Consider the following 16,968-nt stretch of genomic DNA (forward strand, 5'->3'; position numbering starts at 1 on the left):
AGGCTTTGAAAGCCGCGGAGGGGCTCCGGCGGGGGAGCAGCCCAGGCGCGCCTGGGATGCCCCCCCCCGCCGGCTTCCCCCGAGGCTTTGAAAGCCGCGGAGGGGCTCCGGCGGGGGAGCAGCCCAGGCGCGCCTGGGATGCCCCCCCCCGCCGGCTTCCCCCGAGGCTTTGAAAGCCGCGGAGGGGCTCCGGCGGGGGAGCAGCCCAGGCGCGCCTGGGATGCCCCCCCCCGCCGGCTTCCCCCGAGGCTTTGAAAGCCGCGGAGGGGCTCCGGCGGGGGAGCAGCCCAGGCGCGCCTGGGATGCCCCCCCCCGCCGGCTTCCCCCGAGGCTTTGAAAGCCGCGGAGGGGCTCCGGCGGGGGAGCAGCCCAGGCGCGCCTGGGATGCCCCCCCCCGCCGGCTTCCCCCGAGGCTTTGAAAGCCGCGGAGGGGCTCCGGCGGGGGAGCAGCCCAGGCGCGCCTGGGATGCCCCCCCCCGCCGGCTTCCCCCGAGGCTTTGAAAGCCGCGGAGGGGCTCCGGCGGGGGAGCAGCCCAGGCGCGCCTGGGATGCCCCCCCCCGCCGGCTTCCCCCGAGGCTTTGAAAGCCGCGGAGGGGCTCCGGCGGGGGAGCAGCCCAGGCGCGCCTGGGATGCCCCCCCCCGCCGGCTTCCCCCGAGGCTTTGAGGATCCTACTTCTACTTCGCGGATTTTCATCTATCGCGGTAGGGTTTGGAACCTATCTACCGCGATAAACGAGGGTTCACTGTATTTCTGTTCTAAACTGTTCCAGTAATTGCTCCCTCTTACATTCATTTTGCTCAATCTTTGCATGTATGGGTACCCATTAGAACCTGAAGTGCTGAAATATCACAAAAAAGGCTGCTATCAGAGAATGAAATCCAGCTGTGTGCAGAGAATGCAGGAAAAGACCTCTGTGACATTTAATTCCCACATTAAGGGCTGCATAGGAATTTTTACACTCCAGTGAATTTTGTGCTGGCTCTGGAAGTCAAGTCAACTTGCTTGGAATCTTCTAAGAGCCTGTTGCAAAATTACAACCCCAATTTTGTAGACTTGAGAGACGTCAGTAGGTCAGATGAGTGGTTTAAGGTTTTTGGATGTTCTGAACTTGCAATGAACTTTGAGTTTCATGCATCAATTTTTAATTATAGTTTAAAAAAGCTGAGCTACTGAAGTTAAATGAAAAGAATGAACTGAATAGTTTAGCTGTTGTGATGGGTGCATTGAACTGTGATCTCTTGGCATGGCAGGAAAGAAAATACAGTGAGCAAAAAACAGGTTTGTAAACTGAATTCTGTGTCCTTGGCTTTGTCAAGCCAAGCCTCTAATACCTTGCTATGTGTCTGCATATCTGTACCCCCTCACTGTTGGCAGAGAAGGATATAAAGACACTTACCGTTGTCATTGCCTTGCTTAATTTCCTCAGCAGTCCGATCTATTAAAACATATAGGGACCAAACAACACAGGTAATAGCAATAATATGGAATGTAACTGAGCAGACTATTTTCCTCCTTTCACTTGTTGTCATCTGTAGTTTCTCCCACTGAAATCAGAAAAGAATTAAATTAAGCGGGCTTGTTAAAAATCAAAGCTGTCTTGTCATTCTGGTTATTCCTGTGTGAAACATGAAGAAAATATGATTAGGCATGGTAAGAGATCACAGATGAGACTCCTCCCACATGATCCTGTATTTATGAACTGGTGTAGGTTTTTAAAGTTTGTGATGCTTAAAATGCTATCTCTTAAAAAAAAGTTCTTAGGAACATGTGTTATGTCTGTCTGCAGCAACAGCTGACTAATAAAATCAGAACATGACTATTTAGTTTTAACTGCCGCATGCACCCCAAATGTGGAGCTATGAAGAAGAATTCACATCTTCCAGAACTCCAACTGTTCTTGGCTGCTTAAAAACCCATCACTTAATCCTGGGGTTGGTTCTGGATTGATTTGATGCATCAGGGAAAAGTCTCTTCTCAATTATACCCATACAACTCAGTTGACTTCAAACTCAGGCTTTTCCTTTTGTTAATACTTTGTAGATATTTGTTTGCTTTTACCATAGAGCCATCTCTTAAGTCAAACAAATCTACTAACATACTTGCTTTTTAGACAAAAAGATAGGGTATTTAGAAACAAATTGTCTTTGACTTTTATAAATAATTTTGAAATCCACAGATACCACCTGCATGAGTACTATTAAAGTAGGTGGAAAACACAGTACAATACTGCCACCTTTCTGATGTTATGTGACTGAACTCTAGAGATAATGAAAGTTACATAGTTGTAGCTCCTTCACAAAGTATTTAAGAAATGGCACAAAACAGAAGGTAAATTCAGCTGCCAACACATACAGAACTTGGGAGCCCCAAGGCATGGGACAGAGCTGAAGTGCAAACAAACAAAAAACAGAGCAAGATGAGGAGGCAAGGAAATTTAGATTCAAAATTTTCTGACAGATTTATGTGCTTTCTCTTTCCAACTCATGCAGAAAGGTGATTCCTCTACCAACAATAGCACCTATTTAACCCCTTGTCAGGACTTATACTCCATTTGTATGGTCATGTTGGTGTTCTTTACAGGACAGCGATTCCTTTATGATGCTACAACTTCAGTAATAGTGCAAAAAGCATCACTTTCCAAGTGAAGCAATGCTGAATGTGGAAATAGTTATGATTCTGGGGAAGATGCTATGTTCAGGTACAGTTAAGTCCAGACATTTGAGGCTGAAGATAGGATGGGTAGGTCAAAGGATGTTACAAAAGCTTTCCTCACTTTTTCAGCTTCATATAGTGTTTTTAAAGTATGACATTAGAACTGGACACAGTATTCTTGTAACAGTCTCCCCAGTGCCATATACAATGGTAAAAACCTCCCTCATGGTCATCTACAATCTTTATTTTATGCATTTTCTTCATATGTTCAACCTATGATAGCAAGATACAAATTGACACTTACAAGCAGATGAATGCATAAAACCAGAGTTTATTTCTCTGATTTTGTATAAATTTGCTTAATTTTGAAACCTTATGGCAACTTTAAAGACATATAATTTAGACATTCTCATAGACGCATAGACTTTAAGGTCAGAAGTGACCATTATGATCATCTAGTCTGACCCCCTGCACAGTGCAGGCCACAGAATCTCACCCACCCCCTCCTAGAATAATCCTCTCACCTATATCTCAGATATTGAAGCCTTCAAATACTTTGAAGACCCCAAGATGCAGAGAATCCTCCAGCTGTGATCTGTACCCCATGCTTTTCCCCAAGCCGGAAAAAAAGCGTCTAGACTGGTGCGATCCTCCGGAATAAAGCCCTTTTCCGGAGGATCTCTTATTCCTACTTTGAAGTAGGAATAAGAGATCCTCCGGAAAAGGGCTTTATTCCGGAGGATCGCACCAGTCTAGACGCTTTTTTTCCGGCTTTTCCCCAAGCCGGGAAAAAAGCGGTGGACATGTTTATTTAAATCCACAGGGGATATTTAAATCCCCCGTACATTTCCCTATCCCGACTTACCTGATTTGCATGGCTTTTCCGGAAATTGTGGCCAGTGTAGACGTAGCCATCTGGTTTAATCTTGAAACCAGATAGATCTTTTGCCCCCACTACTTCCCTTGGAAGGCCGTTCCAGAACCTCACTCCTCTAATGGTTAGAAACCTTCGTCTAATCTCAAGTCTAAACTTCCTACTAGCCAGCTTATATCCATTTGTTCTTGTGTCCACATTGGTATTAAGCTTAAATAACTCCTCTCCCTCCCTGGTATTTATCCCTCTAATATATTTAAAGAGTGCAATCATGTCCCCCCTCAGCCTTCTTTTGGTTAAGGTAAACAAGCCAAGCTCCTTGAGTCTCCTTTCATAAAAGAGATTTTCCATTCCTCGGATCATCCTAGTGGCCCTTCTTTACCTGTTCCAGTTTGAATTCATCCTTCTTAAACATGGGAGACCAGAACTGTACACTGTACTCCAAATGGGGTCTCACCAATGCCTTGTATAATGGCACTAACACCTCCTTATCCCTACTGGAAAGACCTCGCCTAATACATCCCAAGACCGTATTAGCCTTTTTCACGGCCATGTCACAATGGCGGCTCATAGTCCTCCTATAATCAACCAGGACTCCAAGGTCCTTCTCCTCCTCTGTTACTTCCAACTGATGTGTCCCCAGCTTATAACTAAAATTCTTGTTATTAATCCCTAAATGCATAACCTTACACTTCTCACCATTAAATTTCATCCTATTGCTACCACTCCAATTTACAAGGTCATCCAGATCTTCCTGTATGATATCCTGATCCCTTTCTGAATTGGCAATACCTCCCAACTTTGTGTCATCTGCAAATTTTATCAGGACACTTCCACTTTTGGTGCCAAGGTCAGCGATAAAAAGATTAAATAAAATTGGCTCCAAATTGATCCCTGAGGAAATTCGCTAGTAACCTTCCTCCAACCTGACAGTTCACCTTTCAATATGACCCGCTGTAGTCTCCCCTTTAACCAGTTGCTTATCCACCTTTCAACTTTCATATTAATCCCCCTTCTTGATTAAAGTGAAATGTTGATTGATTGATTGCCTATAGTGGATTCTACAGCAATGGTATCAGTTGAATGTCTCTGGGCCAACAACATCCATGGTCTGGCCGGACCATAGATGTTGCTGGACCAGAGAGGCCTGGTGACAGAGTGGTAGCTGGTGGGCAGCAGGACCCCAGCAGGGACTTGTTGCAGAGCTGGGTGGGCAACAGGAGCCGGTGGCCGGGAGCCAAGCTGAGGCTAGGAGCGAAGTTGGCGGCTGGGAGAAGAGCCCAGGATCAGGGGCCAGTGACCTTGGAGGCTGGTGGCCCCAAGGAGAGCTCAGAGAGCCCGAGGGTACTTGACTAGGGAGGTCAAACCTGTACTTGATTAGGTAAAGTTGGAATACGTCATTACCTTAGTGCTGTGCCATAGTTTCAGATGACTACTTTTACAAGCAAGTGGACCTATAAATGGTGTGCTGGATCAAACAATGTTCAGTTTTTCATAGCAATCTCTCCCCCACAACTCACTTTGAGCTGTATTTTTTGAAATTCAGATAAAAACAAGATCAATGTGCAAGATGTTCATGGATTATTTTCAAGTTAACAGTTATAGCAGGTGGTCTAGATGAATTTTCTAGGTTTATATGCTTGCTTCACAGCTGCTGCTATAGATTCCTCTCTGAGGTCTCTGGAGCATTCACTCCCAAGGCCTTGGGATAGCTGGTTTTATTACAGTTCTCATTAAATCTTGCAGTCTTAACATAATACTTTGCTGTGAGTTCTTTCAGCAATTCCAGTGTGAGATGAGACAGAACTATCAGTCTTCTTGCCAGGTACATGTCAAGCATTTAGTCTTTTCAATTTTCTCAGACTATCACCTCTTGGTATCATTGAATGCAAAATAGAAGCTTCTGTGTGATTATTTGTTCACGGACAGGCATAAGAAAGAGAAATTTGTGCTCAGTTCTTTGTGTCTTGTAGCTAATTTAGATAGTATATAACAACAGTAGTTATTCTACATTCTATACAGCCTGACATCCATCCATCATCATAACTTAAAATACTAGACCTGTAGACTTTTCATCATTTAAAGGTGAAAATGCCATTCAAGCCTTTCCACAAAAGATTAGATTTCTAAGGAAAATGCAGTCTTTTGGAAAAGGAGCAAAACAATTACACCTCAGTTTAAATACCTGATGTTAATGTTGACTGCTTTACCTGAAATACATGGGTTGTCTACAGACATCTGTCATCGCATTTTCTCTTATGTACCTATTGGTAGCAGTATTTAATGGTATTGGTATTCACTAGTTTCATTTCAGTAGTGTAGTTACCTTGTTCTCTTCTAAGGCCCTCTAACTGCAAAGGGCTGATCCACCAGGCTTGGAGGATGCACCTTTATTTCTCCTTTTCTGGGGTGGGGAGTTTGATAGGACCATGAGGTCTTCAGTAGGGAGCCTCAAAGGGCCTGATACACCCCACTACAAGTAGGTTAATTAAGTTAACAGGATATTAAAGCTGAGAACCAATAAAGAATGCAAAAAAGTACCAAAATGAAATTCTACTTGAAACTGTGTGCTAATAGAGCTAAGGGCCTATACCTAAATAAATATATTAGACAGGAAGGAGAACACTAGCAAGCGCTAATGTAGAAAGATGAGGAATTTATAAAGGGTAGACAATTAAATGAGTCTGTAAAATGATATGGCAACAGTGTAATTTTGGGCTGCATTTTCTGACACATTTCTCTCACTTATGTCCATATGGGGAATGACTACATTGCAATTAAACAGCTGTGACTGGTCCATGTCAGCTGACTTGGGATTGGGCTATGGTACTGTTTAGTTCTGGGGGGAGGGAAGGGAAGGGCAAGGACCTGAGCTGCAGCCAAAATGTCTACTCTGTAACTAACCAGCCCCATAGCCTAAACCCCCCCCCCCCCAAGATTGAGTCATCTGACATAGGCCAACCTTGAGGGTTTAACTATAGTTAGATGTACTCACTGTGACTAATGATAAGATTCTCAAAGCCATGCTGACTACTTTGCACTGCTTTGACTAGACAAAGTGCATATCACAGCTGCTATCCAAGGCTACCTCCAAACTGCTCTTGGGGAAGAAAAATTGTCTCTTTTTGGCTCACTGATCACAGACTAGGTTAGTCTGCAGCATAAGTTGTGGGCTACTCTGAAGGCTGTTCTAGCAGCTGGGGATCACTGCAATACAGATGGGTTCTGGTTACACCCTCAGCTATATCTCCTGCGCTATAAGGGGTAATGTGAGAACAGAATGGGAGCCACTATGCCAGCTCTAGGCTTCCCAGTGACTCACGCACATGATCTAAAATCTGGCTCAATAGTTACGCGCATACTTATTGAAGTTAGAGAGCTTTGCCTCAGGATGTGGCCAGCAATATTGTATAACACAGCTTTGATGAAATTCCTCTATGAATTTTTTTACAGCTTTTGGCAACGATGGTGATATACTGCAGATGTATAGTCCTGGGAGATCTCAACATTCACTGACAAGGTTGTAGGTGCAAAATCCTAAAACACCTCTTTTCATTTGACTCTCTAGATCTTTTACATCTCTGAACAAACTCCTCCCACAGATGCTCATCCTATGAACTTGATCTTCACCCTAAATATTAATCTGGAGGGCATTATAACCCAGCTATTATCTTGGCCAGGCTATCATCTTGTGGAGGCAGTGGTCAGAGAACTTCCAGCACTGGTGATCTAATCAGGATCTTTCTTGTTAATTCAGGTCGCTAGCAAAGGTTTTGGCCAGGGGGCCAAGAGAACCAATTAAGAGAACCATTATTTTCACCAGCAACTATATACCACACCACAGTAACTCTCACTTAGGAATCAATCCCTGCAACAAACCTTGGTGCCAACTTTGCCCCCATATTTACACAGTGACACCATCACAGAAGCTAACCACATAAACCACACCATCACGGGATCATTCACTTACACATTTACCAATGTAATATACGCCATGTGCCAGCAATACCCCTCTGCCATATACACTGGCCAAACTGAACAGTCCCTATGTAAAAGAATGGACACAAATCAGATATCAGGAATGGTAACATACAAAAACCTGTAGGACAGCGTTTCCCAAACTATGGGCCGCAGCCCGCTACCGGGCTGCGGCATGGCTGTTGGGGTGTTCCGGGCTCCAAGCATGCCCATGTGGTGCCGCATCCCCAAGCCCTGGCCCGGGCTGGACGGAGGATACAGCTGGGAGTTCTGGCCTCCCAGCATCCCCAAGCCCTGGCTGGACGGAGGATACAACTGGGGTTGCTGGATGGCGGTGGTCTCCATGGGTGAGTGGTGGACTACTACTTATGGGAATTCAGTGGCTCCTCCAGGGGGCGGGCTCTCTGTAGGGGCCGCACAGGGTCGGAGAGTGCAGGCCACCTGGCAAGGGTAGAGGGAAAGGGCTTTGTTTCCCCGGAAGCACGTGTATTTTCATGCAGCCAAGCCTGTGTCATTGGTTTTCCTGTCATGTGATACAGCAGCCTCAGCTTGTTTCCGCACAGTGGGACAACATGCACGTCCTCTTAGGTTAACTGCTTAAGCTTTTTTCATTTATTTTCAACAACATACCCTCTCATTTTCATCTTCAATATGGATAAATGGCTGAAGAATGTGACTGGAAATACAACTACAAAATGTTTGAATGATGTGCAGCCTAGTACAAGTGAGAAGAAGATGATAAAAACTCCTTGGACCCGCAATTATTCTGATTGAGTATTTGAAATTTGGTTTTATAAGTGTTGGTAGTGATAATCACTTGCCATTATGCCTAATCTGTCACACACAACTATCCAACGAGTGCATGTAACCATCAAAACTGAAACGCCATTTGGAATGCAAACATCCAGAATACGCGAGTAAGCCCATAGATTTTTTTCATAAATAAGAGAAATGAATTAGCTTTTGCTTTTAAAAAAAAAAGCATGCACTTTCTATGGGCTCTTCAAATGAAAACTGTGTGTTGGCTTCATATGAAGTTTCAAAACTAATAGCCGAGACAGGTTTCCTGCATACTGTTGGTGAAAGGTTAATACTTCTTGCATTGAATATTATTACATCCTGTATTTATGGAGGAAAAAAGGGAAATCAGTTGGGTTCTCTGTCTTTATCCAACAATACAATAAAATGTAGAATTGAAGAAATGGTGAAAAATATTGAAAAAACGCTCATTCACCGAATACAGAATAGTCAGTTTTTTGCATTACAAGTGGATGAAAGCACTGATATAGCTGATGCTGCCAATTTGATGTGTTTTATTAGATATGATTATGAAAGCTCCATTCAAGAAGATCTTATTTTGTAAACCACTTCCAACAAGAACGGCTGCTGAAATTTTTAAGCTAATAAATGATTGTATTATTCAAAGTGATATTGACTGGAAAAAGTGTGTTGGACTGAGCAGTGATGGGGCTCAAGCAATGGCAGGGTCTCGCACTGGGCTTGTTCCGTGGATTCGAACTGTAGCGCCTGACTGTGTATGGGTGCACTACAGTATTCAGAGAGGCATTAGCTGTGAAAACTATGCCATCACTTTGGAGTTCCACTCTTCAAGAATGTGTGAAGTTTATAAATTATATAAAATCTCATCCTTTGAATTCCAGAATCTTTACTGCTTTGTGCAACGAATTAGGAAGTGAACATGAGCATCTCTTACTACACTGTGAGATTCGATGGCTGTCGAAAAGAAACATTTTGAAACAACTCTTTGAAATGAAGGATGAAGTTTTATTCTTGGAGTGACAGCCTCCATCAGCAAAAGATGTTATATTTACATTTAAAGATAGGTTTCATGAATTTGTTTGGTTAACAAAACAATGGTGGCTTACTTATGTGACATACTTTGTCTTCTAAATGATTTAAGTTTGAATTTACAAGGCACTAAAATTAATATTTTCAAAGTTCATGAAAAAGTTGAGGCAACAATTAAAACACTTAGTTTATGGGCATAGCGAGTTAACAAGAGAAACTTTAAGTCTTTTTGTACTTTAACTGAATTATAAGAAAAATATGCTGAAACTAGTATCTCGATGCGATTCTTGCAGCAATCCAAGAACACCTCTTGGGGCTAACAAAGTTTAAATAAATATTTTCCTCCAATTGACGCCAGTAAAATGTGGATTAAGAACCCGTTTACTGTTGACACCAAAAATGAAGAAATACTACAATTGAGTGCAACAGAAGTGGATTCATTAATTGAACTTTCCTGTGACTCTGCCTTAAGAGAACTTTGATAAACTCTCCTTGATTGATTTTTGGTTGAGCTGTAGAAATGAATATTCACATTTATCTGAGAAAGCAGTCAAATTCTTTATGCCTTTCGTCACGACATGTAAGTGTGAAACTAGTTTCTCATCTTTGGTTTTCTTCAAAAATAAATATAGAAATAGATTGAATGTTGAACCAGATTTGAAGATGAAACTTTCTTCTTTTGCTCCTGACAAAGTTGCTATGTGACACAAAACAATATCACCCTTGCCATTAGTTCTCTTTTTAGTTATTTAAAAGCTATAAAGTGCACACAAATAACTTATATTCAACTCATTCAATTATAAATAAACAAACTTTACAACTGTTAAAATTCTACTGGTTAAATTGTAATTAAGATTTATGTTATGTAGTGTTATTGTGAATAAATAATATGCAGTGAAAATGTATTCATTTTTCATTTTTTTTTATATGCATTTATATTTTTAGGCTGCAAAAAACAGTACTAAAAAAATGGGTTTCAACTAAAGTAAAAAGTTTGGGAAACCCTGCTCTAGCCAGCTTTCTATCCATCTTACAGTCCACTTATCCAATCCATATTCCCTTAACTTTCTGGCAAGAATATTGTGGGTGACCATATCAAAAGTTTTGCTCAAGATGGCACTGACGGCTTTTGGAGGACCAGAAACTTATTTGCATATTCATCATTTGCTTAATGAATAGGCAAATATGCAAATGAATGGTACAGGTCCTCCAAAAGCTCCTTAATGGATTTACTGGTCCCCGTGTCAAAAAGTTTGGGAACCCCTGCTGTTGGAGAACACTTCAGTCTCCCTGGGCACACAGTAGCAGATTTAAAAGTAGCCATCCTGCAACAAAAACAGACTTAAAAAAGAAACTGCAGAGCTACAATTAATTTGCAAATTTGACACTATCAATTTAGGATTAAACAAAGACTGCGAATGGCTAGCCAACTACAAAATCAGTTTCTCCTTGCTTGGTGATCACACCTCCACATCAGCTGCTAAAAGTGGGCCACATCCTCCTTGACTGAATTGACCTTGTTATTAATGGTCTTCCTCTTGATTGGTACGCCTTTCTTTTTATGTGCCTGTATATTATACCTGCCTCTGGAATTTCCACTACATGCATCTGATGAAGTGGGTCTTTTCCCATGAAAGCTTATGCTCCAATAAATCTGTTAGTCTATAAGGTGCTTTTCGTTGTTTATGCCAATTGAGAGTGTGTATTGAAATTTGAATTGTATATAGGTTCCTTTCCTGTTTTCTTTGTGTGGGAGAAAGAAACCAGGAGTTGACAGAATAATTTAAACCCAGGCAGGACTACCATGCCCCCATGGAATTCAGAGCATGGGAGTGGACTGAACAAAGAGAAAATTAGAAGTAACAGGGAAATGTGAATCCAGTCGCATTCAGGGTAGTTTTTCTTTATTTTGTGGTTTGGTTTGAACTGCTCTGTGAGAATCTATGCCGCTCCTCCCCCTTTACCATCTAAGCATTGTGCCTGAGATTTTTCTCTGTTTTAATTTGTTTCCCTTAGTTGCTCTGTAATATCTAGCAGCAAAGTATGCTTTTATCAAGTTTATCTTTTGTTTTATAATAAAAATCACTTCTTTTAAGGCAATGATTTGATTCTTGTGTCCTCGTAGATCTGTCTGTGTGTGTGTACGCATGTCTTCATGTTTCTGACTGAAGGGTCAGCTACCAGAGCCAACAGCTTGTTTTTCTTTTCTTTTTTGCAAGCTGTTTTGGGGTAGCCCTTGGGGTGAGTTCAAGTGTTCACCCTCACTTTTAAGGATAAAAAGCACTTGATGGTGGCAGCAAATTCCCCAAAATCTGTGTATTGTGATTCTGGGGGAAGTTTTTGATAACCAGTGTCTGTAAAGGCAAAGTTTTGAGCTTTTTGCGGGCCCCAGAGTGGGGAACAGCCCTGGCAATACCAAATGAAAGTGGAACAATTGCAGCAGAACAGGATAAGGTAGGCCCACCCCAAAGAGACCACTTCTTAGTCAGGCTGCTGGATGTTCACTTCAGAGACAGCGGCTCAGGTCCCTTCTGAGACAGGATTCAACCCACATCACCCACACAGGTGAGCAAGCACCCAGATTATTGGACTACAAAGGGATTCAGCAATTAGACCTTGTCTAAATGCTACTTAAACAAATAACTGGGACTCACATGTGAGAGACTGCAGAGTCCTATTAAAATCTCGTGTGTCAGGAAGAAGGAAACTGAACCAGCGTCTACCCCTCCCAAGTACCGACTGCTGTTTGTGATCCTTGGCCAGGAACGACTTATGTGCCAAAATTGTTTCTCATGAGGTATATTTGAATGCCCCACTAAACAACTGAGGAGAGTGAGGGAAGGATGCTGATGCCTACCATGTAACCTTTAGACTAATAGCTAGGAGCCTCAACTCTGACTTTGGGAACAGGGAGCCAGTCTCTCTTTGGGAACAGGGAAAGCCATTACAAAGGCAAGCTATGCTTGAGCTCTGAAAGCCACGTGGAGGAGATAAGGACGTGTTATTCACCTCTTCATATAACACGAGTCAGGGTAACCCAAGGACATGAATAGGCAGCAGATTTAAAGTAAACCAAAGGTGATACAGTTTGGCCTTCATGACATCGACTAGCAAGGAGGGCACATGCTGACTGTGGCTTGCAGGAAGATGTGAGTTAAATAAAAAAGGAAGTGCATGGAGTTGCTTCACCAAAGGTTATTAGCCAAGAGTCAGGGACACATCCCATGCTGCAGGCATCCCAAAAACTCAGACTACCAGTTGTTGGGAGTGGTTGACTGACAGGATGGCTCTCTTGATAATTGCCCTCTTCTATCCATTGCCTTTGAAGCATCTGGCATCAGCCACTGTAGGAAGATGGGCAACTGGAGTAGCAGGATTATTGGTCTGACCAAGTCTGGCCATTTGTACCATTTTAATTTCCTCTGTGGTGTATGAGTCTTCCTTTGTAGGCCAGAGGTGGGGCTTCTCTGCTGTGTTAGAGGATTGTCCAAGCAGTTCCCCTTTCTGCTCCCTGAAAAGGGTACATGAGAAGAAGGATGTGCTGCAGCCCACGTACGTGCCTGGGTTGTACAGCTAGCTTTGGTGATGGTGGCTGGGGACCGCCTGAGTTAGTTTAATTAAATATTATTTGAGAGGCAGCAACTCTGTGCTTTGTAGTCTAAGGGTTAGACTTCCTACCTTGCTTAGTGATACTGTGGGTTTGATTCCTCCCTCTGCCTGCCTTAAAAAGGACTTTGGAAGAGTTTTAAACACAGTTGTGCTGCATGTCCCCTGGGCATTGGAGGGCTTGTTTCCCTCTTGCTTGTGGAAGCTGTAGCCTAGAGATTTGTCAGTGAGCTTGCACTGTAGCCCGTGTGGGATTAAGTTTCCTATAGTGCCTATGCCTGCCCCTGCCCTGTAATAGCCCTGGCCTTGCTGTTCTCTTGTCTGCTGAAGCTGTTCTGCTTGAGTTAAATGTGCTTTGGGCCAGGGTCACAGCTACCCTCACTCACTAGCCCAGTTGCTTAAACAAGACAGCAGGAGACTGGAGGCATTTCATATGCACTATGAACAGCGACGGATGGGCATTTTTGATAGTTTGATTTTTATCAGTAATAGGGTTGTGTTATTGAGAACTGGCCTCGAGAGAATTGAAGCCCTTATTGGTTACTGCTAGCTTGAACTTTTTGGCCATATCCCCTGCCTCAGCGATAGTGTCCCTGTACACTGAGCCCCGAAGATTGGACTCAAGGTCAGGAGACATTGCCCAGACATGGACAAGTAGCAACGTTGTGGTCACCAATGTTTAATTGGGATGTACCAGATCAGTAATAACTTCGTGGAGCTTTTAAACTTATGGACATGGACACTTTGCACCCACACTGCCAAGCATGTTGTTGTTGTTAGGAAAGAGCCTTCAGGTACACTAAAAACGTCATAAAAGAACTCAGTGATAGAAATGGAAAGTCTTTGAACTTTCAATCAAGCCTAAGTAAATCCCCCCATTTCCAAACAGTTTCAAACTTTCATGTTAGAATAAACCCATACTATCAAACCAAACCAGATGAAATGTTAGGGTGTGTGGGTGTTAATGTACACTCCTTTCCATCGTGAACAAGTATTGGCTCTAGTTCTGGCCTATTTTGAAGGCTCTTTTATAGTGCTCCTCTATGATCTCATTGTATGAGTTTCTGTAATCTAAATATGCTTATACAACATTTTACTTTATTTATATAAGCTGAAAATCTCTCCTTAAGCAGTCGTTGTGATATTGGCAGACTAATCACCAGCTCATCCCAAGGTCTCTGTCTCAGCAGGACACTGACAGACACATAACGGGAATCAGTCTGGCTCATTTATGGGTTGATACAATAGCATAGGCAGCAGATACCATAGGCCAGGGCAGACTGAAATTCCGCAAACAGGTTATTGTGGCCCCTCCCACAGGGAGTTGGGATTGGACACATTGCCTGTCCAATGCTCTGGGGCCAGAGCTCTGGGACTGTGGGAGCAGCAGCTGCATCTCCCAGAAGTTCTGGGCATTGAAGCTGTTGCACACCAGAGCTGGGGCTTTGCCTGCCTGCTCCCAGCTGAGCAGTGCTGGGGTTGTGGGCAGTGATGGGCATAGTTTGGGCACCTGCACGAGTTAGGGGGCCTGAAGAGGGGGGCACAAAGGGAGGGAACAGAGGCTAGTTTCCCCGGGCAGCCAAGTTACTGGCCACCCATTAAACTTTTTATGTAATAAAAGGCTTTTGAACCTAACTAAGGAGGCAAAACGATACAGAAAGAGGGCTATCAGAGAGACCTTGGGGAAGGGAATGAAGCAGCATCAGAAGAGAGAGAAAGTGATAAAAGTGAAGGGCTGCCTTCAAAGTCAACCTACAACTAAGAGAAGAATTTTGCCTTAGAGGAGGTGCTCTAATGAGGCAGGTAGAGAAAAAGAGACAGTTGCAAGGAGGATAGACCAGAGAAACAGCAAAAGCAGTCTAAATTGACTGTGGGGAGGCAGCTGGAGAAAGCATATAAGTACAACATTAAAAAGATTGAATTGCACCCATAGGAGTCAGTATGGGTGGTGACTGTCCATTTCTGCCACAACTCCAGTAAAGTCCCTATTTATACAAAGGATGCTTTGTGTTTTCCGGAAGTGTGTGTTACAAACTTCATAGGCATCTCTCAGCTCTTTCTCTCCTTTTCATCTGGGGCAAACACAAGCAAGCACAGGAGGGGGCAAAGGGGGCAACTACCCCAGGGCCCAGTGATTCAAAGGGACCTAGAGCTTGCAGTAGCAGGTCAAGCACACCCACCCACAAAAGGAATAATATAGCACAGCAGTGGAAGTGCTGATGAGGGATTTAGAACCACTCAGGATATTTATCTTCTTGTAGTAGGCTGACACAATAATTTTCATTTTAACAAATGCACCAGAATATTACATCTGTATTGCAGGCTCATCAATAGGAGGAGCAAAGGGGCCAACTGCCCCAAGGCTCGGTGATACAAAAGTGCCTGGAGCTCCTGGGCCTATTAAATTGCTGCTGCGGTACCATGAGGCACACTCTGTGCAGCACTGAGGGGTGCCTAGTCCCAACCCCACCTAGGCCCCACCCTATAATAATATGGTTTTTCTGTAGCCATAAGTGGAAGGCCTCAACTAAAGCCTTCTTCTGCAGCCAGACTGAAGAGCAGCAGCCATTAGCTGTAAAGCCTGGAGTCACATTCCATCTAAATTGCATGAAAATAGTGTCACACTAGGCTGTGAGAGGGATCCTATCCTAATGGCACCAGATAAAGAAACAGATATCAAGATGGGTAAAGAGAAAACTTAATTAACAGCATTTCATCCAGCAAGAAGCTGTTTACCAATAGTTGAGATGATGGAATCCACATTCTATGATTTGTGTAACTGTTTCTGTCTGCTGTGTAATTAATTTTGCTAGGTGTAAATCAACTGAAGTAGTGGGGTATGATTGGTTAGGTAATTGCTACAGTATGTTGGTTAGTAAAATTATACTAAAATAATTGGTTACAGTATAGCTAAGCAGGACTCAAGTTTTGTTACATAAACTGGGGTCAAAGAAAGAAACTCACTTCCAAGACACAGCCTCCTCTGCATGACCAAGATGGGCAGCAGCTAAGATCCAGAGAGACTGACCTTGCCTGGCCAACAGGGAAGTCTGCTTGCCTTTATCAGGATTGGTGAGCATGACACAGTGTGTTTAGCATGTGTATTCTGCTTGCTTGGGAATTGCCAATAAATAGAGAATAAAACTATTACTGTGTAAAGCTCTTTCAGTAGCAAAAGATCCTCCAAACCTGCAGGAAGTTACACCCTGAGCCCTAGGAATTGGGTAAGGGTGGGTGTCCCTAAAGTGTGCAAGTGACAGAGAAATTTGTGCAGGTAACAACCCCTTCCAGGGCCCAGACCTGGGCCCTCTCCCACCTTTTCCAGAGGGCTGGTGAGGCTGTCAGTACTGCTGCTGTACTATGAGACTCAGGATGGGTGTGGTAATAACTTTTACTGGACCAATTGCTGCTGGTGAGAGACAAGCTTTTGATCTACACAGAGCTCTTTCACAGATCTGGGAAAAATACTCAATGTCACAGAAATATATTAAGTCAAACAGATATTTTAACAAAAGTAGTTGGCACGCACTCTAAGGGGTCAAGGTAAAGTGGCGTATGGTCATAGGAGGGGGGAAGGGGAGTTAGTAGCTTGCAGAATATTGTAATAAAGACACTGGCTTTGTAGCTTAAGACCAGTGCTTAATTTGTGCCAGGACTTGCAGAATATTGTAATAAAGACACTGGCTTTGTAGCTTAAGACCAGTGCTTAATTTGTGCCAGGACTGAGTCCAGCACATCTGTGCTTGCCACATCAGTTATGAAAGTTAAAAATTTGCTTGAGCCATGGCACATCCTTCATTATAAACTCAGCACTGATTAAGATGATTTTTTTTAAAGTAACTGACTAAGTTATGAATTTAAGTGTCCATGTCTGTCTTTTAAAAGTGTTGTTCAGGTTTCGAGAATGAGGACTGTTAGCCACTAGAGGGTGCTATAAGACTGTGTATTGAGTTTGTAAATTCATAATACAACTGTGAGGAGCATCCAAAGGCACAAAGAAATAGAAGCAAGTTGTTGTAACCTCGACAAAAATAAAATCAGCCATTA

The 16,968-nt window shown here is 43.1% G+C and overlaps 1 protein-coding gene across 7 annotated transcripts in view; it reads right to left on the reverse strand.

Annotated features, from left to right (window-relative positions):
- MARCHF1 (membrane associated ring-CH-type finger 1) overlaps positions 1-16,968 on the reverse strand; it is a 711,901-nt gene that overhangs the window by 10,960 nt on the left and 683,973 nt on the right. For all 7 annotated transcript variants that reach the window (XM_075930152.1, XM_075930153.1, XM_075930151.1 and 4 more), the window contains one exon: positions 1,399-1,546. In XM_075930152.1, the coding sequence (XP_075786267.1) occupies positions 1,399-1,546 (148 nt within the window). The remainder of the gene's footprint in view (positions 1-1,398; positions 1,547-16,968) is intronic.

Source organism: Pelodiscus sinensis, chromosome 5, assembly GCF_049634645.1.
Source record: "Pelodiscus sinensis isolate JC-2024 chromosome 5, ASM4963464v1, whole genome shotgun sequence".
Lineage (NCBI taxonomy): Eukaryota > Metazoa > Chordata > Testudines > Trionychidae > Pelodiscus > Pelodiscus sinensis.